The 18,671-nt window shown below is 34.7% G+C and overlaps 2 protein-coding genes across 2 annotated transcripts; both read right to left on the minus strand.

The window, feature by feature from the left end:
* Positions 1-355: 355 nt before the first annotated feature.
* On the minus strand, positions 356-8,858 carry LOC131166559 (uncharacterized). The gene is made up of 2 exons (XM_058125151.1): positions 8,822-8,858; positions 356-1,098 (listed from the first exon to the last, which is right to left on the minus strand). The coding sequence occupies exons 1-2, from the start codon at positions 8,856-8,858 to the stop codon at positions 356-358; spliced, it is 780 nt and encodes a 259-aa protein (XP_057981134.1).
* Positions 8,859-15,682: 6,824 nt separating this feature from the next.
* LOC131166560 (pectinesterase 3-like) lies at positions 15,683-17,937 on the minus strand. Its single transcript, XM_058125152.1, has 2 exons — positions 16,932-17,937; positions 15,683-16,506 (listed from the first exon to the last, which is right to left on the minus strand). Exons 1-2 carry the CDS (start codon positions 17,935-17,937, stop codon positions 15,827-15,829), a joined length of 1,686 nt encoding a protein of 561 aa, XP_057981135.1. The 3' UTR covers positions 15,683-15,826.
* Positions 17,938-18,671: the final 734 nt, after the last annotated feature.

Genomic DNA, 18,671 nt, shown 5'->3' on the forward strand with positions numbered 1-18,671 from the left:
AATAAACTGTACAGTTTACAAAATGAAATTGAAACTTCAAATGTGTTAGTCTAGAAATTGAAATTAAATTTCTGGAAAAAGAAGGTACATAAAAAGTGTTTTCAAGATCTAGTTGAAATATATTTTCTAAAACAAGGCTAAAAGTCCCCACTGACTCAACGTGCAAACGCGTCCCATTTCCAGAATAGATGCCTTGTTCACTTCCCATTGGTTTCCTCAGGCTGAGAAAGCCCTGCATGACATTAACAATGTGAATTGTAGTACTTGAATCAATCCACCATCTATTATTATGAGTATCCATGAAATTAGATTCATAACACACAAGAACATTGAGATTACCTTTTTTCACGAGCCATTACTTGTATTTCAAGCAATCTTTCTTTTGGTGCCCCTTTTTCTTATAGAAGAAGCAAGCATCCCTATGGTCATTTCGTTTCAATGACCCTTTTTCCTTCTTCTTCAAAGGTTTACCATTAGCACCTTTACCTTTCTTTCCTTGTCCCTTTCTGTGAGTGACAAAATTGGCACTCTCTAGATTTTTATGTTTTAACCTCTCCTCTTCTTGTACACAGATAGTCAGTAGCTCATTAATAGACCATTTTTCCTTATGTGTGTTGTATGATATCTTAAATGGTCCATATGCTGCAGAGAGAGAGTTGAGTATGAAATGGACAAAAAATGATTCTGTAATCTTAATCTCCAAGGACTTGAGGTGGGCTGCAATGTCCTTCATTTCCTTGATGTGCTCACGCACACTCTTAGATTTGTGATGTTTCATCACTAACAGCTTGTTTATTAGGGTGCTAGTAAGTGCCTTGTCAGGACTAACAAATTGCTCTTCAATAACCTTAATGCTCTGACTAACATGCGACTTGATGAACATTAGACACTGACGGTTGGATTTCTCGCACCGTTCATAGGCCAATTGATATGTAGCAGGACTTGATTCCATAGGCACTGCCAGTTTGTCAACATGGAGTGCTAGATCAATATCCATGCACCCAAATGTCAAGAGGATTTTGTCCTTCCAATCTGAAAAATTTTCACAGTTCAGAATTGGAATATGAGAATTATTACTTAGAATAGAAGTAATAGCAACTGCAATAACCAAGAAATTTAATTAATACTTTGAAACAAAATTGTAGTTTGAACCAACCAATATTAAATTCAAAAGCAAAAATCTAAACCTTTCCAGTGGGTATTTAGTATTCCCTTTCTTAATCACTATCTTATTCCAATCATGTCAAAGAAAATAATTACCTCCCTATAGGGTAAAGTAATCATCAACTATAACTTAACTGCAATGTGAATTTAAAGCCAATTTATAAAAAAAAAATATATGCGTGTCATAAAATTGTTGTGGCTAATTTTTAATATACAATGATATTCATTTTTCTTGATATAACTCAATCCATTATTTAGAAACTTTAATATTCTAGGCCTATTTTACTATAGATACGAATAGCACTACCAAGTAAGTTCCTAGGAAAGATTTTTCTTTCCTAGACAGAACTTCAAGATTCCTAGGAAAGATGGAGGGACCACAATGGTCCCGCTTAAAATCCAATCTCCTAGATAGAATCTCCTTTGATGTACACATCCATACCCCACAACAAACAATCCATTAATTTAATTAAGGCTTATATAATCATGTATTTCAATACTAATGTACATGAAATAAAATACAATTTTAAAAACAATAAGCCTAATTAATAATGACATATATTGGGCCCTCAGGGCGTAGCTCAGTTGGCAGGGCGAATTTCGGAGGTGCCTTTCACGAGGTCAGGGATTTCTCCCCCCCCCCGGCGTTCGATTCCTGCGGCGGGCTCTTGAATTAACCCCTCTGTGGTGTGTGTGGGGCCACCACTACAGGGCGTGGGATTAGTCACGACCGGTGCGTGCGGACCGTAAAACAGACGTACGTTGACAGTTGTGGACACCCGGTGATACTAAAAAAATAAAAAAAATAATGACATATATTGGAATTTACATAAAAATTTAATAAATGCACAAATAATAATCACAATTATAGGCCAATAAAAATTAATAAATGCATATATGACATGCATTAAATATTTAAGCATAGGTTTTTTTTTTTTAGTTTGATCACTCAAAGGGTTGACCGGTCCAGTCTGGTCAACGGTCAACTGGTTCACTAAACCGGGCCAAGCCCTGTCCAGATGTGCAGGTCAAGTACGAGTACGTGTCAAGTTGGCGGAGTCTCCCATGCACATTTTATCAGGTCAGGCCTTAGAGTGGGCCGGCCTATTTGACCAATGGCTCAGGCTTTATAAACCTAATTAGTTTGTTTACTGAAATGGGCCAGGCTCAGATCCCATGGCCCGTGGGCTTTAACAAGGTTGTTCTCTTCAATGGGTCGGATGTTGCCCACGGCCAATACCCTAGGCCTAAATGACACAACCCACACCGTTTCAACCCTCTTTGGCACTCAGGAAGCCCTAGCGCTGCCAACCCTTCCTTACCTCCTGATTCAGCGTGGCTTCACTTCCTCACGGTGACTTCACTATTACGTGAAAAACTCAACACAAAAACTTTCTCATAAAACCGAGACCACTCAATAAACAAACCAATCAAAAAGAAAATCTCTCTTTGGAAAGAAAAACATGTCGTGAGATTGGTAAAATAAGCACAATACATAAACCGAGTTTGCATATTTAAGAACAGTGCATGCCGGGTGAATTTCATCATAGAAATTAATGCTGTAATATCAAAATGAATTTCTTGAAAAATAATTTCATGCAGTTTTAGAATAATAAAAACTAAGCAATATGGCATGGAGTTAGCTCTGATACCACCAATGAAAGTATAATTTCAGAAACTACAAACAAACAATTGTTTACAAGCGAAAGAGAATAGTGATCTGACCTCTAACTATAACTGCTCAAGTCTTCAAGAAAGGGATTTGAAATATGAAAGAAAACTATGAGAAATAGAGAAAGAGATTTGAGAATTCTCTTTACTCTCACTATGTTTCAAAAGAGTAGAAGGAATAGGATTTTTAGCCAGTTCTATATCACCGTAAGCCAATGTATGACTTAATGGTTAATCATAGGTCCTATTTATAGACTGGTCAAAACCCCATCCACTGAGAGATTTCCTCTCACATTTCCTACCATCAAGGGATTATGAGTTTTCAAAATCTCTCATTTGAATTTCAAATCAGATTCAAAATCTTCCATTTGAATTTCAAACTAATGACTTAGTCTTAGGAGACTTAGTCTTAGTATATCAAGTAGTACTATAAAATTTCATCTCTCATATTTGATTTTTTGAATAAAATAATAATTATAATAATTTAGATAATAGTATTTTCAAATAAAACAAGATGTGTTATGTATGCCACTTAAAAAGGAAACATGCGAGCTAACACAAAACTCTATATATATACCCCCCTCATAACTAATTTTTTAATCAATAGATTAGAGAGAAAATACTTCAAAAATATTTTTGATCTTTATTTATTTTACACTCTCCTAGACTTATTATTTTGAAAAATTTCTTTTGGAGAGCATTTATTTTTACACCAAAAATTCATTTACTCTCATTCACTACTTCATTTTAGAAAATTTTTTTAGAGAGTAAAGTTAAAGTTTCTCCATTTATTTCATCTTGATAAATTTTTTGTTGGAGAATTTTGCATTGCTTGTGAATCTTACACATTCATTGCAAGACATCATAAGCTTGTTATTCATTGCAAAAATTATTTTGAGCTACAAACTCTTGCTTTCCTTTGTGCCATAATTTTTAATATCATTCTTGGGGAAATTATTATTAGGGTTTGAATCTTTAAAGCATTCATCATACACATCCTCTTAAAGATTATAAAATATTTTTGTGTGAAAAATATACATACTCACCTGAGCTTTATTTTCATATCATATGTGAGTGCATATTATGCTTTATGGTTGTACACATATGCTTAGCTTAGAAGCATCTCTCTGTACAAAATATTTTATATCTGTTGTATTCTCGACGTGTAGTTGAAAGAGGATTGCACTGGCCTGTAACGTCCACCGGATTGCTTACACCCGGTTAAGAAAGTACCGGATGGTTTAGATTCGGTTAAGAAAACCAGGAGCACATTTCTAAGGTGTGGTTGTAAAGGTTGGGGTCAGCCCTGTGAATGTGACCTGGGTTTCCCTTGCCCAATAAGGAGAGACTGTTGTAATCGGTGTTGCTCCACCCATAAGCGAGCAATTAATGGAAACATCTTGCTTGTGAGCTTGAGGTCGGGACGTAGGCAAGTTTGGCCGAACCTCAAAAATATTTTCTGTGTCTAATTTTAATTTTCGTAATTTAATTTCTGCACTTGAATGTTTATGTTTTTATTATTGTAAATGATTGAGAAATATTGAGCTTGTTGTATCTGTTTTATTTATTTGCTCATTCTTATATTGTTGAGTAATTGGTATTTACTTAGACAGACCCTAGGTTGATCTATATTGAATGTGGATTTGAATTGAACTTATGAATACATTTTTAAATACCCAATTCACCCCCCTATTGGGAATACACATATTCCAACAGTTAATTTTTAAAACAAATGTGCTTCAGGGTGGGTTTTAAGAATGGGCTTGGTTGATTTTAAAACAAATGGGCTTCGAGTGAGTTTTAAAAAAACGAGCCCAATTAATTTTTAAAGCAAATGGGCTAGATGGTGAGTTTTTTTAAAATTGGGATAAGTTAAAACAATCTGGTAGGCCTTGGGTTGAGATTTTAACAAAAAGGGTCTAGGGGGTTAAACTTAAGTATTTGAATACAGGGTGTTGTGCAAACACCGCAGGCATCATTTTAGGATCCTTACAGGCATGTCTTCGGTAGATAGGTAAGGGGATAGATTATATCAGGTATTTTTAGAAAATTTATTGACTAATTTGTAGTATTTGAATACAGAAATTATATATATATGATTTTTCTGGATATTCAGACATATGGAAATGGTATTTATGAATTAATATGTATTTTTGGAAAACCAGGCATTTGAGTTGAGTAAACCCTAGAAGGTGATTTAATGTTATTTCTTAACAAAATATATTTTCCCATGCAGTTGGTATATTATAGAGGAATACTCAAATCGTGTGGCATAAGTATAAACATTTTTACTATATATATAAGCATGTCTGACTATTTTATGATTGTACAGCACAAGTACGGTTTGATAATGATTTTTTGAAAAGTTAAAAATATTACAAAAATTATGATATTGTTTAGTATATTATGACAGTTTAGCTAACTTAATGTCGTGACAGTTTAGCTGGCTTAATGTCGTGACAGTTTAACCGGCCTAGTGCGGTGAGAGTTTAGCCGGCTTTATGCCGTGATCAGTTTTAATATGACAGTTATATAGAAATTATGAAATAACAGATTTTATGTAGAAATATGAAAATGAGATTATGATATAGTTATATTATATGAAATGTATCATATTGTAGCATAACCCTGATGGATTAGTTTAGATTTAGAGCATAGTACCATAGCTATTATGTTAGATTAGTGCCACCACACTTCTTAGATAGAGTGTTGGTGTATGGTAGTCAATTGGGCCATTGAAGAGTAGGATATCCTTTCTAACAGTCCGGACCAGGTTAGGGGTGGCCAATCGTACTTACAGATACATTATGTTTGGCTTAGCATGGTAGGTCAGTTATTGCTAAGTCCCGCCTACAAGCTGTACAACCCAATTATGTATGGGTAATACATAATATCAGCTAGCTATCCATCTAGGGGTAAACTTTGTATTATACAATTATAGCAGATAATTTACATGTATATAGAAATTTATTATGACAAAGTAAGCATAGGTTGAAAAGTATGTATTTACCATATTTATATAAGTATGGGTACAGATTTACATGATTTATTAGTTACAGTTAATTATTTACAGGATATGTTTATGATATACTAGAACTCATGTTACCACACACTGATGATATTCTATCCTTTCTTACTGAGAGGTGTCTCACCCAAGAATCTTAATATTTCTAGAAATACGAGGAATCAAGGATGGAGTGCTCTGGGGTGGGATTTAGATAATTTTGTTGAGAGTAAGTGCTTGTGAGTACTGATATGTGTATAGTAATTTTTGGTACACCATGAGTTGAATTTCTGTTTATGAGGAGATACTATGTGATGATTGATGGCTTTAGAACTCTAGTATTATACTAGATGTAAAGCCGCGAACCCTTAAACTCGGGTCCGGCGCGTTATACCTGATAATATTTTGATAGATCATAATCTATAACATACGCAATGGAAAACATACATCATAATCTTCATATAACATAATACCAGAGTTTACTAATTCTAACTACCAACCATAATAAATTAATCATCCACCAGTATTCAAATATATACATGTCTCCAAAACATTATCCACTAATACCAGTATGTTTCACAACCATCCATATCTTATAAAACTTAAAACATAATATATACATATCAAAATTAACATAAAAATATATCATTCTCTCTTTCTATCTACCAAAAATGTTATAAAATCTCGAGCTCTCTAAGTTCGATCTCGAGGAAATCCTAAAAAAGATAATTTCATATTCGGGTGAGAGACATCTCAGTAAGGGAATAAACAATATATTAAAACAGTGTGTAGCCAACATGAGTCTATATAACAACATATTATTTAACATTTGAAAATCATTAACATAATTTCTGAAATCATTTTCTGATCCTAACCAAACACATGTAAAAGATTTAACCCACGAGATTTCCCAAGAATATGGATGATTACCCGCTCATATGAGTAGCACCCCTCTGCTCTGATGCTTAGGTAACCCGAAGGTCACTACTGAAGCATACCAGAGCACTCACCTTACTCATTAAGCCCTCAAGTGTTAAATTGATCTCGTACTCACACAGTTCAATAATAGTTTACCGGTAAAGGCCCTAAGGATAGGGAATTCTACCCACCCATACAAGTAGGTTCCCTCTGCCCTAGTGCGTTATGTAGCTACTGCCACATCTAAAGCTACTAATACACTCGCCTTACTCAGCAAGCCCTCAGGTGAAAGGTACGCCTCGCCCAATCATAACATGTTCTACGTACGTACATATTTCTAATATCATAATACATCATTCTTTCCATCGTTATTCAATCATTCACATTCTTTCATGTTCATAATTTAACATTTCCTTGTGTTTCACTTTAAGTGACTCTTTCCCATTTGTATTATTCACATTTCATATTGTATTGTCATTCCTTGTCATTTCATTTCATAACATTTTTATTTCATTCCTTTGTACTACAGCCGCTCTTTAGCCGTCATTTGTTAGTCCACATAGAAATGCGCTAGAATCTGCTAACACAACTCCTTTTAGCTGTCATCAGTTAGTCCACATAGAAATGCGCTAGAATCTGCTAACCCAGCTTTCAGTTGTCGTACCTTTACATGGTTGCATTTAACATACACAGACAACATTATTCACATCATATTTTATTCTTATTGCTTTACTTACTTAGTCTGCGTCTCATACATTTAACATATACTTTGCATAGATTCTCATGCCACATAATTTAGTAGTAAAATTCATACATGCCTGTAAAATAAGCCAACCAACATTTAATATTTATATACTGAAAATACCTTTCATTTCTTACATAATTATTCTGAAAATATTTTTCACTTTTATCAATTCATTTTTCGCATATACATATCTAATAAACAACCCTAAACTCGAAAGAAAAATAATTTAAATGGCTAGCATTTTACCCATACCAAAACATAAACACGTACGTATAACACAATTTATTTTTCCATTAAATTCATAAAAATTCTGATTTAATATATATTTTTTCCCTTACCTGGTTTCTTGAACTACTCCAACAAGGACTTCGAAAAATACCTGCAGCGCTCACTCGGACCCTGAATCAAAAATTCTTAACTCCAATAAATTATTCCTAAATAAAATATTATTTAAATATTTTATAGGGTCATAATTCTGAAATAAATAAATATACCCTTAAATTTAGCCAAATTACCAAAATTTTCAAATCCCACTCTCTCTTTGGAGTAGGGTTTAGAAAACTCCAATTGAAAAATTACTTATGCCAAAATGACGATATCGACGACTAGGACCTAGTGGTGGTGTCTAATCGTCGATTTAACAACAGATTTAAAGCAAAATTGAGAAAATAGGAAAAAATTACATTTCCCCAGGAGTAGTACTTAAGTCGTTCTCACGACAAATCCGCTCTAATAGAAATGTCGGTGGCGGAGTTAGGAACCCAACGATACCTTCCGTTTCTTGATCGGTCGAATATTCATCGAGAAATGAGGGGAGAGAGAAAGGCGAAGATGGAGAGGCGTGCGGCATGAAAGAATTACAGAGAGAGAGAGAGACACTGAAGAAGAAGAAGGTGATGGAATTCTTTAAATTTTTTTATCTTTTTTTTTCTTTTACTTACATTAACATAATACTATTGTATCATATATATATACATTAAACTAACATATTATATATATATATATATATATATATATATATATCTTTATTCTAATTTTTTTTTACTATTCTTTTATTTAATTAATTAATTTAATAATATTTAATTAATTCATTAATTAATTAATAATTACTCTTTTTTTTTTATACTATTTCTTTTTATTTGTTTATTTAAAACATTAATGAATAGTGTTTAACCAATTAATTAAATAATTATTTAAAAAAAAAATTCGAGTTATTACATTCTTCCCTCCTTTTTAAAAATTTCGTCCTCGAAATTCATTACCTAATCTTTCATCCATAACCAAATTAAATCATTGTTATCTTAATCATAAACCTATACTTGCCATCTTGGCTTTATCTGCCTCCTCTAGGACCATCGTATAACCACATGCTCATCCACCTCTACCTAGTGGTATCTGCTGATTTCCCTCGATACCATAACCTCTAAAATCAACTAACCTCACCATCGAGTTCAAATCCCAAGTTCGAATTTCTTTGTTCGGAAACATTACCATCGATGGATTTACTATAATTTTCTGAAACTAGCAACTTCTTCAGAAAAACACAGAAGACCATCAAGGGATTTCTGTTCCCAAACTTATGAAACACAACTTAGAATTCCTAATGGTATCTTAATCTACCCATTCCTATCGTTATCACAACTAAATCCTATATTCTTGTATAAATCATTCCTAACCTAATACTCTAATATTACTATATCCAGGCGATGTGAAATTAATCATACTTCCAACTGGACATTGCTCTGATACCACAATGTAACGCCCCGAACCCTTAAACTCGGGTCCGATGCGTTATACCTAATAATATCTTGATAGATCATAATCTATGACATACGCAGCAAAAAACATACATCATAATCTCCATATAACATAATACTAGAGTTTACTAATTCTAACTATCAACCATAATAAATTAATTATCCACCAGTATTCAAATATATACATGTCTCCAAAACATTATCCACTAATACCAGTATGTTTCACAACCATCCATATCTTATAAAACTTAAAACATAATATATACATATCAAAATTAACATAAAAATATACCATTCTCTCTTTCTATTTACCAAAAATGTTATAAAATCTCGAGCTCTCTAAGGTCGATCTCGAGGAAATCTTGAAAAAGATAATTTCATATTCGGGTGAGACACATCTCAGTAAGGGAAGAAACAATATATTAAAACAATGTGTAGCCAACATGAGTTTATATAACAACATATTATTTAATATTTGAAAATCATTAACATAATTTCTGAAATCATTCTCTGATCCTAACCAAACACATGCAAAAGATTTAACCCACGAGATTTCTTGAGGGTAGGGGTGATTACCCGCCCATACAAGTAGCACCCCTCTGCTCTGATGCTTAGGTAACCCGAAGGTCACTACTGAAGCATACCAGAGCACTCATCTTACTTAGTAAGCCCTCAAGTGTTAAATTGATCTCGTACTCACACAGTTCAACAATAGTTTACCGGCAAAGGCCCTAAGGATAGGAAATTCTACCAGCTCATACAAGTAGGTTCCCTCTGTCCTAGTGCGTTATGCAGCTACGGCCACATCTGAAACTACTAGTGCACTCGCCTTACTCAGCAAGCCCTCAGGCGAAAGGTACGCCTCGCCCAATCATAATTTGTTCTACATACCTATATATTTCTAATATCATAATACATCATTCTTTCTATCGTTATTCAATCATTCACATTCTTTCATGTTCATAACTTAACATTTCCTTGTGTTTCACTTTAAGTGACTCTTTCCCATTTGTATCATTCACATTTCACATTTCATTATATTGTCATTCTTTGTCATTTCATTTCATAATATTTTCATTTCATTCCTTTGTACTATAGCCGCTCTTTAGCCGTCATTTGTTAGTCCACATAGAAATGCGCTAGAATTTGCTAACACAACTCCTTTTAGCTGTCATCAGTTAGTCCACATAGAAATAAGCTAGAATTTGCTAACCCTTCTTTCAGCTATCGTACCTTTACATGGTTGCATTTAACATACACAGGCAACATTGTTCACATCATATTTTATTCTCATTGTTTTACTTACTTAGTCTGTATCTTATACATTTAACATATACTTTGCACAGATTCTCATGCCACATAATTTAGCAGTAAAATTCATACATGCCTGTAAAATAAGTCAACTAACATTTAATATTTATATACTGAAAATACATTTTATTTCTTACATAATTATCCTGAAAATATCTTTCACTTTTATCAGTTCATTTTCGCATATACATATCTAATCAACAATCCTAAACTCGAAAAAAAAATAATTTAAATGGTTGGCATTTTACCCATACCGAAACATAAACACGTAAATATAACACAATTTATTTTTCCATTAAATTCATAAAAATTTTGATTTAATATATATTTTTTCCCTTACCTGGTTTCTTGAACTACGCCAACAGGGACTCCGAAAAATACCTGCGGCGCTCACCCAGACCCTGAATCAAAAATTCTTAACTTCAATAAATTATTCATGAATAAAATATTATTTGAATATTTCCTAAGGCCATAATTCATAAATAAATAAATATACCCTTAAATTTAGTCAAATTACCAAATTTCTTAAATCTCACTCTCGCTTTGGAGTAGGGTTTAGAAAACCCCAATTGAAAAATTACCTATGCCAAAATGACGATATCGACGACTAGGACCCAGTGGTGGTGCCTGATAGTTGATTTAACAGCAGATTTAAAACAAAATTGAGAAAATGGAGAAAAATTACCTTTCCCCGGGAGCAATGCCTAAGCCGTTCCCACGACAAATCTGCTCCAGTAGAAATGTCGATGGCGGAACTAGGAACCCAACGGCAACTTCCATTTCTCGATCGGTCGAATATTCGTTGAGAAATGAGGGAAGAGAGAGAGGCGTGCGGTGTGAAAGAATTATAGAGAGAGAGAGACACTGAAGAAGAAGAAGAAGAAGAAGAAGAAGGTGATGGATTAATTTTTTTTATCTTTTTTTTTTTGTTTTTTTTTACTTACATTAACATAATACTATTGTATCATATATATATATATATTAAACTTACATATATATATATATATATATATATATATATATCTTTATTCCAATTTTTTTACTATTCTTTTATTTATTTAATTAATTCATTAATTAATTAATAATTACTCTCTTTTTTTTTCATACTATTTCTTTTTATTTATTTATTTAACACATTAATTAATAGTGTTTAACCAATTAATTAATTAATTATTTCAAAAAAAAAATTTCGGGTTATTACATCTAGGATTTTATGTGTTTCCGCTGTTTGGTTCATGGACCGGTTTATGGACAAGTATATCCGTTATCTCACTTCGGGTTCGGGTTCGGGTTAATATTATCATTGGTATCAGAGCATTTTTAAAGTAGAATTCACAGGGTTGTTACATTGCATGTGTACATTTTTTCTGCCTTTTTCACTATACGTATTTTGTAATGTATGTTGCAACATTCCTATGTATCTCTACTTTGGGCACATGTCCCCCTTTTTAATAAAATGTGACCTCCTTAAAGCATGTCGATTTTGACCAAATTCCCGGATCAAAGTTGACCAACTTTTCCCAAAAGACAACTGGTAATAAAAATATGACCTTAAATTCCCGAAAAATAACAAAGGACTTGGACTTGAAACAAAGACTCAATAAAATTCTCAATTTAGAAGACCCAATTTTTAAATTAAAGACTCAATTTAAAAATTGAAAGACTCAACTTAAAATTTTTAAAAACTCAATTCAACAATTTGAAAGACTTAATTTAAAAATTCAAAGAATCCAATTAAAAATTGAAAACTCAATTTCCCAAATGAAAGGAAAGAAAGAACTTAATTTGGGAAAATACAGGACTTATTTCACGGAACCTAACCTAATAAAAGAAATTAATTTTGCAATTAAGGGACAGCAACTAAAAACACTAAAATTAAAAGGACTCAATTTTAGAAAATACAAGATTTAATTCACCATTGATTTTGAAATTAGGGGACCCAACCAGGAGTAACTGGTACTTGAATTTGAAATAAAAGGGGTTCCATTTTGACACTCGAGACTCGAGGACTTCATTTTGAAAAGGGCTCCCTTTTGAAATAAATCGAGACTCTCCCTTGACGACCAAGACTTGTTTGGACTTTTCAAAAAGAGCCTTTGATTTTCGGGATTTAAAGTCAACTTTATTATGTCTGGTCTTCTTGGGTCGGTCTGGTTAAAATTGGGGTGTCTACATGTCTTCCTCATATACTAGCTAGTATCTTAATAGAAAAAATGTTATTCATTAAGTATGTTAGTGTCGCTTGCTCGATTCCTCTTGGAGTTCAGTTGAAAGTAATATCTTAGAAAAAATTCCTTGCTAGGCTTTTAAGAAACTCTTAACACCTTACCATCTTTGCTACTAGCAATATTATACAGCTGCGGGTAAATCTTGTGTAAGGGTTTATTGGCCACAAATATCCCATTTTTGATAATTACATATTGATTAGATTCCATGGTTTGTTTAACCCATCCTTATTAAGAAGAAAATCTGATACCGAATTCTTTCTAATGGAAGGAGTATAACACACATTTTTAATATTAATACCCTTCCATATGTAAATTTCAATTCAGCCTACTACCAAACACTTGGGTAGTATGAGAATCACTAAGCATAATGGTTTTAGGTTCCTTAAAAGGGGTGTAGACCTTGAACCAAGTTTTATTATAGCAGACATGTCTATTAGCACTTGAGTGTACCCACTGCCCTTCAGTATTATGGACCATATTTATATCTGTAATTATTGCCACAAACAGTTCCTTGATTATATTGGCTTGAGGATTAGGTCCACGTGCTTCAAATTTGCAAATTCAAATTCAATCAATACACCAAATTTTGACACAAATGAAGCAAACATTGTTACTTTGCTTGTTTTGATTAAAGGGGATCCTTGGCTCCAATTCTTTTGGTTAGGGTTGCCCCTATAAATTTTGTGAGATTAACCATTATTTTTTATATTTTCCTTCTTAGGTTTCAATTGCAGGTTTTTAGGAAAATGACCATTAGGCAAAGTAGTATGTTCGAAAGCAATTAAATTAACCATTGTAATATTACCATTATTTGTATTGTTGTCACTTTCGTGCATAATCACATCTTGCCATTTTGCCTCCTCCTTTACTCGGATTCAAGTTGTCAAGGTCTTAAGAGACATATCCTTCTATTTATGGCACATGCTTTTTTGGAATTCTCTCCAGGATGGGGTAACTTGTCAATGATTCCAGCCACAACAAGATTGTCTCCAATCTTGATGGTTTTGGATGTAACTTCGGCCACTATCATGTGGAAATCTTATGCTTGCTCTACAACTAATTTTCCATCCACCATTTGATAGCGAAAAAATTGGCTAACTGCATATTTCTTCGCCTTTACTTCCTTGGTATCATACTTATTGTGCAAAGCCTTCCAAATTTTCTTTACGGAGAAATAAGTAGTATCATAATAATTATAAAAATTATGAACGAGAATTTAAAATATAAAACCGACATCTATACTCATCCCTTTCGTATTGTTCCAATTTGTCATGGTAGTTGACTAACTTATCTTTATTCATATTGTTGGTATTGATTTTGTTGGGATGCTTCTCAGTAAGAACATAAGCAACCTTAAGGAGATTCGAGTAGAAGAACACTTTACCTTTCATAAGCAACCTTAAGGAGATTCGAGTAGAAGAACACTTTACCTTTTCATCTCTTGAAGTGGGCTCCTTTAAATCGAAAGAGCTTATTAAGATCTCCAATATTTTCATTAGCTTTTTAACTACAGTTTCCATATTCTTTCTTGAATCTGCTTAAAATTGTTAGGAAATATGGTACAACTATTAAAAAAAAAACTTAAATACAAATTAAACACAAACACGAATATAAACATGATTCTCAATAAGGCTGAGACGCAGGAATCTTGCTCTTTTTAAGGAGATTCAAATCCTCTACCGCTTTTTTTTTTTTTAGCTTAGCCCATGAATCGGTACAGAATAACTTCACTTTGACTTATCTCCTCCAGTTAGTATACAACGACTCCATTTGAATTGTATGACTCATGCAATCCAATTTTGCACAAATGAAAAAGTCTAAAGCTCCACAAAGGCCACCTTTCTTAATTTGTCAAACTCTCTATACTTGGATGATATGATAGTATGATAACAGTGATGTGAAGGGAATTGTATATACAAAAATGTATCTTAAAGCCAATGTCTTAGGGTATATATAGGCATATAAGTCCTAAAAACAAGGTCCAATTAATGTATTGAGTTTAAGGAACACAAAAAACTAAAACCTAAATAAACAAATATCTGACTTTATTGTATGCTCTTTCTAAAAACTTAATTAAATAAGAGTTTTATTTTAAGGTACATGCTCTTTTCAAAGACTTTATTAATTAAAAATATAACTCTAAGATACATTTCCATTCCAAGAACTCAATTAAATAAAGTCTAATTTCAAGATAATTAATCTTATTTGGTAATATAATATTAAAATAAACCAACACAGAATTTAAAACATAACATTACTAAGATTAGTTTTGTAATATTTTCTGTATTGATTGTTGGGTTTCCCTCCTTATGGGGCCCAACAATTGGAAAATGGTTTCTTTAATGTTGTTAGCTTCCCAGATAAAAAAAAAAAGCTGCAGCATGCTTTTTTGAATTAGGCTCCAAGGCCTCACGCGTAGGAGTGGCATGCTGCGCCTTCATCTCCTCTTTTTTTTCATCTCCATTTTTTCCTGCTTGCTATCATTCCACTCTCTGTTTTTCCAATACGAGCTCCCTCCGTCTGCAGCCAACATCAACGTCAGTCGTCCTCTCCATTTTCTGCGGCAGCTCCGCCGGTCATTCCTGCAACTCAAGCTGTTTATTATTAACAACATATTGGTATTTTGCTGGATGTTTTTTTGTTGGTTCCTTTTTGGGAGCTTTGTTCAGAATATTTGGTGAAATATTTTCATCTTACTACATTTGTTTATACACTCTTGTGTATTTGTAAGCTTATATATTTTGTATTTACTTTGTACAACATATTTGGTGATAGTAGATTTGAGCCACCGTATCCCGTGGACGTACCTCAACAATTGAAGGAACTACGTTAAATTTCTTATGTCTTATTTTTATTTATCATTTGCATTATTCTATTAATTTACTTGTAGAAATTGTTCATATATAAATTTTTCCCAACATTGATAGGCAAAAAAATCGAATATTACAATGATAGTAATGTCGTGTTAGGAATTTCATCCCCTAAAATAAATAAATAAATAAAATTAATATAATGATAATGGTTATAATCATATTAACATATCATAGTCAACCTTGGCCTTCCGGAGCCATTTTCCGCCTTCGAGTAAACGCCCCACGGAGAACTTCCTAGCCTGGTTCGCCGTAATGCGCGGGTGGTACCCGGCCCACGTGACCCGCTTGTCAGTTGCCGACCCGGCGCCCCTGTTCTGATACTCCCCGTAGAATATGGTACTGGGCGGGTCGATCCCCTTGACCCTTTCGATCCAGCCCATCGGGTCCAGGAACGGCCCGATAAAGGACTGCATGACCACGGTGGTGGAGCAATTCTTCCAGGGGCGACCGAGGTAAGTCGGGACGGTGAGTTTTTCTAGAGGGGTGATGCTGCAGCGGTGGAGGGAGAAGGCCGAATTCAGATTGGGCTTATACTTCCCTTGCGCGGTGATGATGTTGTACTGGTTGGGCAGCGGTTGCCTGGGCCGGATATTGCAATTCTGGAAGACGGCGGCAGCGTGACCGAAGATGAAGTCGATGGTACCGGTGATGTCACAGTCACGGAAGAATTGGCGCTGGCAGTCGGCGAGAAGGGTGTCCTGGAAGCCGTCGAAAGAGCAGCGGTAGAAGATTGAGGTGTCAGATCTGGAGTTGAGCGCCACCGCCTGGAGCTTCGCCGGCCCCGCCGTGTTCTCAAACCTTATGTCCTTTGCGATGAAGCCCTTCCCCGTTACGGCTGCGCAAATAATGGACAATTTAAAAGACACACTATAAAGGCCCAAATATTTGTGACTGCTGCATAAAAAGAAATTGGGCCTCGGCATATGTACCTTGGCCCATGTGGAAATAGTGGCCCACAACATATAATGTGTATGATCCGTTACGCTAATTCAGTGTCATGATATTTATTTTATTTTTATTATTATTTTTAGAAAAAATAGACCTTATTATGATGGTTGATTATATTTATATTTAAACATTAACTTTTTAGAAAAAAATTTGTGATGCTTTGTTGGGAAAAATATAAATAAAAGTGTTTTATGCAATAGAATTCAAGGGAAATAAGTTTTAAAAATTTTATAATGTAATAGTGTATAATTTATATTTGAAAAAAAAGAAGAAGAAGGAATTATAGCATAGAAAAACAGAGAGGGAGCATACTGAAAGTGGCACTGTCGTAAGTAGGGGTGCCATCGACGAAGTTCAAGCTGCCGGAGAGGATGGTCTTGTCTTTGCCGTCGCCATAGATCATGACGTTCCATCGGTCAGTGTCCAAAATCACGTTCTCCACGTACTTCCCACTCTTCACGTATATCACAAATCTCTTCTTGCTCTTCTTCGGCACCGCCTTCGCTGCCTCCTTTAAGGTCCTGTAATCTCCAGTGCCGTCCTTCGCCACCGTCACGTCCGGCGTCGGCCTCTCCACCTGCAGCAACCGCCGCACCCCCGCCCCCACCCACTCAGGGTAACCCGATTCCCCCAATAGCCGCCGCCCCTGATGAATCGGAAGCTCGAACTCCTCCAGAACCCCAGAGATATTCGTTACAATGGCCAAGCTGTTGCTTGTGAACTCCGACGAGTTCCGCATCGCCGCCACCACGTCATCTTCCAGCGACGATTTAATTTCTCGGAGGGCGTCCAGGCAGGTCTCGTGATTCACACTGGCGGCGCTCAGCCACGTCCAGACGTCCCCGATATTCGCCACCGATAGGATCTCGCCGGACTTCCCCGCCTCCGCCGACGATATCGAGTCATTCACGTAGACCACCGCGTCCTCTAGCACGGTCTTGCAGACGGCGAGCGCCTTGCGGGTCCGGGGGTTGGTGGACTTCGCCGCGAGGCTGTCCGGGAGGGACGTGAGCTTGGAGATCTCGGTGACGACGACTTGCAGGGAGAGCTTCAATATAACTTCGGGGTCGATGGTGTTTGGAGGGGCGAGGGCGGAAATGCTGGAGAAGCATGCGTCGGGATACGGCGTCTCTTTGCACACCGCCTTAATCGACTCCGCTGGGGAGACGGAGCTCGAAGGGACGCCGTGGCCAGAGCTGCGCTTGTGAATGAGGATTCCGGCGACGGTGCCAATGAGGAGGAGGAGAGAGGAGAGGGCGACGATGAGTAGACGCTTGCGGGTTTTGTCGTGGGGCTTCAAGGACTTTGCAGGGTCCATGGTAAATCCCTTACGTGAATTGTGAATTTAATTAGAGTGTAATTAGGGAAAATGGAAGAAGGGGTTTAGTAGAGTGTGTCCTTTTATAAGATTTGGGAGCAAAGAAAAATAGGAGTTCTTCCAAAGATAAATCATTGGTTGGGATGGATTGGGAGATCCAATCCGCAAAACCACAACAATTTTAGGGGCCTTTTTGTTTTTTTGTTTCTTGTTTTTTTGTTTTTATTTTTGCCCGTAACATATATAATAATGTGTTTGTTTATATTATTAGCTTTCTATTTTTATCATCTATTTTTAGTTATTTATTAAAAAATAAAAAAAATTTCTAGTTGTTTCAACAATCTCTTGTTAGTAAATTTTAATATTAAGAAATAATTTTTAAAATTAAATCATTCATTTTATATATAGTTTTTAATTAAAATTACTCTGATCATGTGTATTTAAATATGTTTTAAATAAAAATATTCATAATTTTTTAAATAATAATAATAAAATTCAATTGCAAATAATTTTTGCTTCATGTGCAATAACATTGCTATTGCAAAGTGAATTTCAAAACACAACAATTAAGTTGAATAATTATAATAATTGTTCTTAAGTTTAATAATTATAATAATTGTTCTTTTTTATTATAGTACTTTTAATGTATATATAATGCCTTATAGTTATGTTATTTTTAGTCATACTTTTTAAAATATTATTTGATTTGATGACAAAATGAGAATTTTTTTTAA

This window comes from Malania oleifera, chromosome 10, assembly GCF_029873635.1.
Source record: "Malania oleifera isolate guangnan ecotype guangnan chromosome 10, ASM2987363v1, whole genome shotgun sequence".
Taxonomy (NCBI): Eukaryota; Viridiplantae; Streptophyta; class Magnoliopsida; order Santalales; family Ximeniaceae; genus Malania; species Malania oleifera.